A 9291-nucleotide genomic window follows, 5' to 3' on the forward strand; every position below is an offset into this window, starting at 1 on the left:
GCAGCCGAGCGGGCCTCGGCGGGGCAGCTCCTGCCTTGCCTCCTGCCCCTACCCCGCCGTGGCCTCCGCAGCAGCGCTGTGCACCTGTGTTATCAGCGTGGGGCAGGGCCGCAGCCCGCAATCCATCCCAAACCGGTCGGCTTTATAATGCTAATGGTGTCCTGTGTCAGTAGGCTTGCCTGTGAGAAGTCACCCTCTTGGGAAAGCTGTGCTGAGTGACTTGGAAGGGAATGACAGTAGTAGGAGGCAGTCCTTAATTATAGGCACTTCTCTTCCAGATGTTTGAACGTGATGTAGGTGCTCTGAAAATAGGCAAGGATTCAAAAGATCCCTTTCTCTCACTCTCTCACACACGTACACATGCTGTCTCCACTTCTGAGTCTGCATCCTCGCTAGTTGCTTGTCCAGGGATGGCCTTATACCACATATTTCTCACTCCATTGAGAGATGACAACAGCTGAGTCCTGTACTTCCCAACCTTGATCTTTTCAGTCTACATACTGAAAGAACTCTTGCTGTACAAAGGTGCAAGACTTCCTTTTTTTCTTTTATTAAAATTTTAGTGAAACTCAAGGACAGTTACTTTGCATTTCAGAAAAAGATCAGGGATAGCTACGTTAAAGACTTGGCTAACAAAGTTATCATAACAGTATCTTCCCTGTGTGAGATTCTGAGATTGGCTGACAGGAAGGCATTGAGGGGTTTACTACATATGAATTATATCAAGACTCATAAAGGCAGTTGCATTTTCTCTTGTGAAATGTGAGTTTGATTTTGTCTATGTATTGGTAAGGAATAAATATAACTGGAAGACTTCATTAAGATTTATCTTCCCAAAGAAAATAGCACTGCAACTATCAGATGACAGAAATAGTAGTGCTTTTTGAGATTATCACCACTGTGGTTTTTTATGAGTTTGTTACCAAACCAAAATGGAAAACAGTCGCTCGCTACAAGTTACAGTGCTCAAGAAACTCAGTGGGAAGGAATGGATCATATTGCTTGTCTAGGCTGTCTTTGGGAACAGCACGTAGGGTAGTAAAACCCTCTGAACTAGAGGTTAGGATGGGACCATATTGTTTATACGTAGTGCCAATCCGTGGAGAAAATACCAGCGTTGTATTAGAAAGCGTTTCAAAATAGCTGTGTTCCTTGGGGAGGGGAGATTGGATATTTTTACATTTTATTTCGGAAAGAGTAGAAAAGGCTAAGCATTCCTTGTTGGTTGAACAGCTCTTCAACTTTTCCTGTATATGGAAATGTACTGCTACTGAATGTTGGCATGTACTAAAGCAAGATCGTGGAAAAAGCGATTTGCAGTTGTGTTTTGCTTATATTAACACATGGAATCTCAAATCATGGCAGTTCAAGGTCAAAGGTAACTCGGATTATGTCAACGTTTTCACATTAATAGAAAGTAATCAATTATTTTGCTTAGGACTGCATATATTTAATAGCTGCATTTGATTGGTAGAATATGATTATTAGAAGAACCATGAAAATCATGCTGGTTAAAATTGTGAACTGGACTTAAAGCCCATATAATTAAAAGTTGTATTTGAAGTACATTTGAAATGTAACAGTAAGTTATATTTCTTTAAAATAGTAGGGCTTGATTTCTTTAAAAAAAAAAAGAAAGAAAAAAAAAAGTCTCTCCAGTTATTTGCATTGGCGAAGTACTGTGTCAACTCTGCTCCAAGATTCAGCACTTTCAGTGTATTTTTTAAAGTAGTGGTGTGATAGTAATTGCTAAGCTCCGTAAGAACGTACTCATCTTTCATTCACTCCTGAGTTTCTGTTGGACTGCCGTTCATTTCCTGTTTGCTTCCAAATTCCTACCTTGTCCTGAAGTCTCCACCCTCTGCTAACATGGCCATACTTGGGTATGTTGTAATTTCAGGCTATAATGGGTGTGGATGTCTTGGAATGACATCACAGAGATAATTCTTTTTAGATGTATATGTAGGGGTAAAAAGACTTTGATCTATCAGCCAAGGATAAATTACTATGAAAATGAGTGGAATATATGGAAGGAATTGACAAATCCAAGTTGTGTGTATTGAACTATGCACATTTTAATTATTACAGGTGACCCTGAGTTTTTATGATGTTATCTTCCATCCATTTATGCTGCCCTTGGTTAGTACAGGACATAGAATACGATATAGTATTTTAAACAACTTTGTATTTGCGGGTTGGTGCGCCTCCAATTGCAGATGTTCAGCACTGTCTCTTGTAGCAGTCATAAGTTAAAGAAAAAGCTAGGTATCTGGCTTTTTTTAAAACAAATTAAAATACTTACAAACTAGAATGATTCAGCTTGTTCTTTTAGTGTTTGAATCTCATGGGCGCAAAAGCCTAACTATAAAACAGTTTAGTGCTAGAATTAATTTGAAGGAATTAGTAATTAGTTAATTACTAATCTTAATAATTTTTCCCTATGATACATGTAAATGGCTTTATCAAATAATACATCAGCAGATTACAGTTACATATCAGTGTTCTGGAGACACCAATTTAACACCTGAAAAAGAATAAGAAAAAGATTTTATTTTCGTACGGCGTTTGAGCCTGATACATGTCAGGATTTTGAATCAATTCACTGAGCTATGCCCCTAGATTTTTTTTTTTTTTCCCCCCAAGTATTCTATTTCCATAGTAAAATTATTAGGTTCGTTAGATTTCCTAAGAACCTGCTCTCTCGTCTGTGAGGGTGTACTAAGGAGCACGCGTATATGGCTTTTGGGTCAATTGCAATTAGGTATAGTAAGCAGGACAGTTAAAATTCATCGGCCTACTGAAGATATCAGGGTGTATGGCAAAGGCAACTCTTTAGCAGCCTTAACATATTTACTGAGTAAGTTGTGATCTTCTGTAAGTAAATTGTAATACTGGACTGAAACAACCTTGGTAAATGTTGAAGGCTGATTTTGTTTTAATAAGTATCTAATTTTGAAGTGTTTTGTTTCCAATTTTACACCTTTCAGCTTTTTCAATTTTTACAACATAGGAATATCTTTAACTCGGAATGTCTCTACATCAGTTTTTACTAGAGCCAATCACCTGCCATGCATGGAACAGAGACCGTACTCGTAAGTAATAAGTTTTAATTTTTAATTTTTTTTCAATTGCTGTTTTCTTTTTGCTGTCAGTTTATGACCTTATAATGTTCTGGATCACGTTTAGGGAAGGTACGGTCAAATACATAGTGCTGCATGTTAAATGTTCCACTTATGATCCAAAAAGCACGCGTCTCCTAAATTTGAACTTTTCTAAACCCGTTACTGGAACTCTGGCGTACGAGCAGATCTAGTCTTACTAGTGTTCCAGAAAGCTTTGCCTCTTGGTCCACACCTCGTGAGAATGACCTCGCCCTTACCCTCATTGACCCTCTATTTCCGTACTCCAAACCAGCCCTTTCTTTTAAGAGCCTAGTTTTCTACTAGAACGTGGGTTGTCATGTTCAAAATATATTATCTTTCTGTGCACTATACTCATGACTATGTTATGACCATAATTATTTGAGATTATCCAGGGTTGTTGGCCTTTTGTTTACAAAACCTATGTAATGCTCTGAAATTTGAGAATAGATTGGAAAAATCTTTCCAAGTAAAGCATTTGTTATTAAAAAGCCTTCTGTACTATTGGATTGTTTTATTTCTTCTTCAAGAGATTGCTATTAGCCCTAATAATCATGAAGTCCACATCTATAAGAAGAGCGGGAACCAGTGGGTAAAGGCTCATGAGCTAAAGGAACACAATGGACACATTACAGGTAAGAGAAGATTGTGCTGTGCCAGACATTAAGTTTGCCCGCCCCCTGTTTTCCCCAGTTGAGAATCTGAACAAGAAATCTGCAAGTGTTGAGTAAATAGATCTTTTTATAGGTTGGCATTCCCACTTAGAGAGAGCTTTGCAGCATTTTTCTGGACTGCATGCAATAAATGTTAGGAAGAAAAGCCCTGTTTCATTTCCAGACATTTCGGTAGAGTAACTGAGCCTTTCTTTCTTACCTATTGCTTATTTTTCATCCGTAATGACATAATGAGAATAAACTTTCAGTCTACTGAAGTAATCTGGTTGTGTCACAAATTCTCATGGTGATACATGCTGCTCCCTTTCAAGTGCTAGTATTAAAACTTCATCAAATATACAACTGTTGCATTGGTTTGTGGTTTCCAACAGCAAGAAATATCCTTTTTTAGGGACTGTATAAAGACTTGAAGTGGTCAGTCCTCACTTGTGACAGACCATCAGTGAGCGCATTTTACTGCAGGCCCTGAGTATCTGTAGATCCACACTGAAAATGTAAGAAGAGCTGCCATGATGAGTCACAAGGTGTTATTTTTAAAATGTGATTGTCCTGTGGTAGTCTTTTATATTGCTTTTTTTTTTTCCGTGGTGATATTTTTATAAGGGCTTTATTCTCTAAGGAAATGAAAGTAATTAATACAAGCACTTGCCCAAAACAGCAATATCCTTTATACTGTTCTCAGCTCACTAATGGGCAGAAGTATCTGCCCAACAGCATTTTGCAGGAACTTTATTCAATTTATCTGATTCTTGCTGTCAAAGACCACCACTGTACGTGCTCTTTTGTGAAGAATCACTTAGGCTGAATTTACAAATGACATGCTGTTCCCCAAAGACATTTCTCTGCATTTTACTTGTACCTGTTAGTGTTAGAAGCCAAATATTCATGACTTGGGAAAAGAGCTTTCTCTGCTTTCCTCCATAGCGTATACCTTTGGAATACTAAATGCTGTGGTTGTTGTAAAGAGTAGACTTCTGCGTCTAACCACAGTTTGAGATAGACTGATCAAACCACTTGTTGCCTCTGACAGGAGTGATTCAACTGCTGCCACTCCAGCTTCTGATCACAAGGGACGAAGTCCCTTGTCTTGCCTTCTGTGTCTTGATTCAGAGATTTGTGGTGAGCTGCTTCTGTTCGCTTACAGGAAGAGCATTATTCACTCTTTTTGCTGGCTTAGTTTTCTGCTAAGCTAAAAAGCTGAACTTGCCATGCGTCAGAATAACACTGGTGCTGGTGCGAAGGAGGTGGTGGGAAAGAGAAGTAAAGAGAGGCAGGATGGTCCCCCTTTCAAAGGCAGTGCTAGATTGATTCGTGTAACTATGGTTTCAGGTTACCAACCTCTTCAAAATTGAACTTTTTAAGCATAAGCCTATTCTGAGGTAGACCATATATGAATAATATGGTAAAATTAGTACAAATTCTTTCCATAACTTTTATCCTTTTTTCAGTTTGTGTGCTTAAGGAATGTTTTGAATACAGGACACAGTTATGAAAAACCATTGAAATATAATTTTGTGGCAGAAGAGTTGAGGATTGCACTCTGCATCTCAAAGAAGGATGCTAAAGAAGAGATGAAAAATAATGTTGCTGTAAGACTTTCCAGTTGAGAACATCTTTCATTGCATAGGAGAAATGAAGAAAGAAGCAATGGCAGGCTTATCAAAGGCTTCGTTTTAGTCTTTGAACTTATTTTTGCTTGGTAAACGTTTCTTTCTCATGGCACAGCTGAAATAGGCATGGAAAAGATGTAAGGATTGTATCAGTACATAAAGATTGATAAATTCTAACCAAAAAAAACCGCTGCTATCTAAACTTTTAGATCACGACTGCGGTCTGGCAGCAAGCAGACAACTATGTTAGAGGTTTGTGCATAGTTTTAGAATTGCTGGGTTTCAGCTGTTGAAGCGGGTCTCTTGCAGAAGTCAGTGGTTTGAAGTCTGCGGGTGGACAGGCCTTAGCCAGTTTGCAGAGCTCCACCTGTTGGCCAGCCGTCAGAGGGCTTCCTTAGCGGGCAAATTCTCTGTGGAATCTGGAAATTTGGGATCTGCGATTTTGATGAAAGCTAGTGGGAGAAACTGATATGCCTAACAGTTTAAAATGGTGCCTGGAGAATAAGTGAAAAAGGGGAATACTAACATAACACTAATAACTGTCTCTGTAGTAGAAGGCTGTGAGATTGTCTCTGGTTTGGCTTACTGTAAAGCAAACAGTGTAAAGGGGAATGTTTATTAATGTGAACTTTAAATTGCAGGTATTGACTGGGCTCCCAAAAGCGATCGCATTGTAACTTGCGGTGCAGACCGTAATGCCTATGTCTGGAGTCAGAAAGACGGCGTGTGGAAACCAACCCTTGTGATCCTGAGAATTAATCGTGCAGCCACCTTTGTGAAATGGTCTCCCTTGGAGAATAAATTTGCTGTGGGAAGTGGAGCTCGACTTATATCTGTGTGCTACTTTGAATCTGAAAATGACTGGTGAGCTGCTTGAGTTTAATTTCCATTTATACCCCTAAGGTCTGCACGGGAAAGCTAAAGCCTGGAGTTTAATGCTGGTAACCAGGTTATTATTTTCCTAATTCCTAAAATCTTCAGGAAATACAGAGGGATAGGCCTCATCAGTTCTTCCATGGACTTTTTACATCTTAGGGAGAGGGTTCCCTCTTTTACTTCTTTACTCTGGTGTAGCACCTAAAGGCCTTGGATTTAGCCTATTTTGAGGTTATACGTGTTGGCGTGGATGTGTTCCGGCTGACTGCCATAAACATATGTCGCTTTTCTAAAAGTGCAAGAATCTCTGCAGAGTAAAAATTTCTTTACCACAACTGTATGATTGAAAAAAGAGAAATGTTCCCACCCCCTACCTCCTTCCAGAATGAATGAAAAAAGCTTGACTTGAATCTTTCTTCCATATAGATTATTTTGGGCCATTTCTTGTCATTAAAGAATTCAAGTCTTTCACTTACCTCCAGCGTGGTCTATTAGAAGATGATCAAGCTTGTCATCTACCCGTTTTGTATTCTGTCATATATTCTTGTCACAGTTCCAGATTTCAGGCAGGACTATCGCAAATATTTCCACCATTTTCTTCTCTTTGGCATCTAAACTTAGGGCTTCTGATTTTTAACAGAGCTACATTTGTAGCTGTACATGTTGGAGCTACATTTACCATATCATCTGTAGGTGAAATCAGTATGTTGAGTGTCTATTACTTTGGGTTGCATAAACATGCATAAAAACACAGGTGTCTGTGCCCACCGTTCTGTGTGCAGTCTTCCATGTGGAGATGGTAAACAATGATACCATCTGCAAAATACATTTTAAAGATTGTTTTGGATTTTTATGCTTTCCAACATACTCAGTTCTTAACATTTTTCTCTGCCTTACTTGTCTGCAGAAGAATCAAAACGCATATCTTGAAGACAAATAATTAAATGCGATCCTTAAAACTGTTTCTGCCTGATGGAAGTAAATTCAAAGAAAAAGCACCGTCATCCCAAATGCCATCAAGTGAATAACAGATTTCATTACTATTTTGTAAATAGTTCAAACAAACCAAATCTGCTGAGACATATTTAGGCTAATATCGATGCATTCAACGTCAGGACCACTTTTCACTGTCCTTCAAATAATTGAGATGTGTAGACTAGTCATATCATTGGCAGTTCATCCATTTACTTGTTGTGTTTTATAGATATTGTATTATTAAACAGTAGAGAAGTCGATAGGTAAGAGAGATGACTGTAAAACTCACTGGAAGGAGCTGGAGAGGAAGTATACTTAGTGATCTAAGAAAATAGTGCTTCTTCGCTCAATATCACGGTCAAAGCTGAGCTCTTGTTCATAGGATGTAAGGGACCATGCAATTACTGTGCAAAATTCACATTAAGGAGTTCAGTCCGATGCATTATAAAAATGAGTTAGAAGGGGGATAGGGGAAGACATATATATTTAACATGAATTTGTTTATAATCTTTACAATTTTAATTAAGATAAGCATATAAAGTTCACAGACTGTACAAGGCAATATGAAAGATTTGGGCAGAATGTGAGTTTTATTGCAAAACTGATGTGTTTAGTCATTGGCAAGGGATGATCTTTTTGAGGAGTGTTTAATGGGTTTGGGGGAGTCTGGTAAAATATTTTCGTATAATTTTGTCTCTCTCTTCATTTAGGTGGGTGAGCAAACACATTAAAAAGCCCATTCGTTCCACTGTCCTTAGCCTGGACTGGCACCCCAACAATGTTTTGCTGGCTGCTGGATCCTGTGACTTCAAGTGCAGGTGAGAGAAAATAAAGCATCTGTAAATCAATTTGGTTTACTGATTCAAGTTAGTCAGTAGCATGAGCATGTTGATCATGCATTTGCTATCAGAATAGAAGACGGCTTGTTGCATACTGTTGTTGTTACCATAATAAAATACCCAGCTTAAGAGACACTGGCTTTGGTGCTACTGCATGCAGACTTTGGAGTACTAACATTTATTTGTTGAGGGACATGCCTGAATTTAATGATCTTAGGTGGGTTTCTTTACTAGCAGTACACAGTAGTAGTACTATTATGGGTGCACTGAGTGCTAAGATCTAGTTGTTAGGCTGAAATTAGACTAGCAGGTGCTATTTTGTAGAACACCAACACTGTTAGTTAGGGTTTAAAAAACGATATCCTAATGGTGCAGTTCCAAAATTCAGAGTAACTTGGCACTTCCAAAGGCGGTGTCTCATCTTTTTCTTCCCCGAGTCACTTGTTCTCTCCCCTTTACCTGTGCTAGCCTTAATGTTCTTGCAGCCCTGTGGTGAGCAGGGTCAAGGAATTGATCCACCTGAAACTCCACGCAACAAAATACATTTTTGAAGAGCATTAAAAAAAAATAGCTGATAAAAACAGATTCGCATGTGAGATGGATGGCGTAGTCTTTCAAACTGATTGTGAAATTATACCATGAGGGATAGGTGAATGAAGGTGCAATGAAGTCTGCATGGGGAACTGTCTGCAGAGTGGTTGACTTTATTTTACTTAATTGATTGGTTGATTTTATTTTACTTAATCATTTGTACCTTGAATAATAATGAAAGCTTCTTTTCTTAAATTCTTTACGTAATAGGCAATTTTTGTGCTTCAAAGTGTGTACTAAAAATGACTAAGAAGGAGTTGGAGGGGGAGGTCGGACCAACTATTACATTCCTTATTTCAGAATGAAACCCATGCATCTAAATTCAATCCTTTGATAACTTTTTATGTAAGGAGAGATGTTAAATGGAAACTGGGAAGTGGAGGAGAGTTGTCTCCCTTCCCTGCCTTATCTCCAGTTTTAATTAGATAAACTATACATGTTTACTTCCTTTCACAAAAAATGTGATGTAAAACGTATTCATTCATCTTCCAGAGCAGCTGCTTTTCACATGTGGAAATTTTTTTGTGTGTGTTCGTAAAGCATCTTGGGACTCTGACATTAGGTCAGCTGATACGTGTATATATAT

The 9291-nt window shown here is 38.4% G+C and overlaps 1 protein-coding gene across 1 annotated transcript; it reads left to right on the top strand.

The window, feature by feature from the left end:
• Positions 1 to 3008: 3008 nt before the first annotated feature.
• Positions 3009 to 8093, top strand: LOC104084336 (actin-related protein 2/3 complex subunit 1A; the record flags this gene model as incomplete). Its single annotated transcript, XM_009588123.1, has 4 exons — positions 3009 to 3092; positions 3671 to 3775; positions 6066 to 6288; positions 7986 to 8093. Coding segments are annotated over exons 1-4 (500 nt in total), but the record flags the coding sequence as incomplete, so codon positions are not given.
• Positions 8094 to 9291: the final 1198 nt, after the last annotated feature.

The sequence above is a fragment of the Fulmarus glacialis genome, unplaced genomic scaffold (genome assembly GCF_000690835.1).
Source record: "Fulmarus glacialis isolate BGI_N327 unplaced genomic scaffold, ASM69083v1 Scaffold48711, whole genome shotgun sequence".
Lineage (NCBI taxonomy): Eukaryota > Metazoa > Chordata > Aves > Procellariiformes > Procellariidae > Fulmarus > Fulmarus glacialis.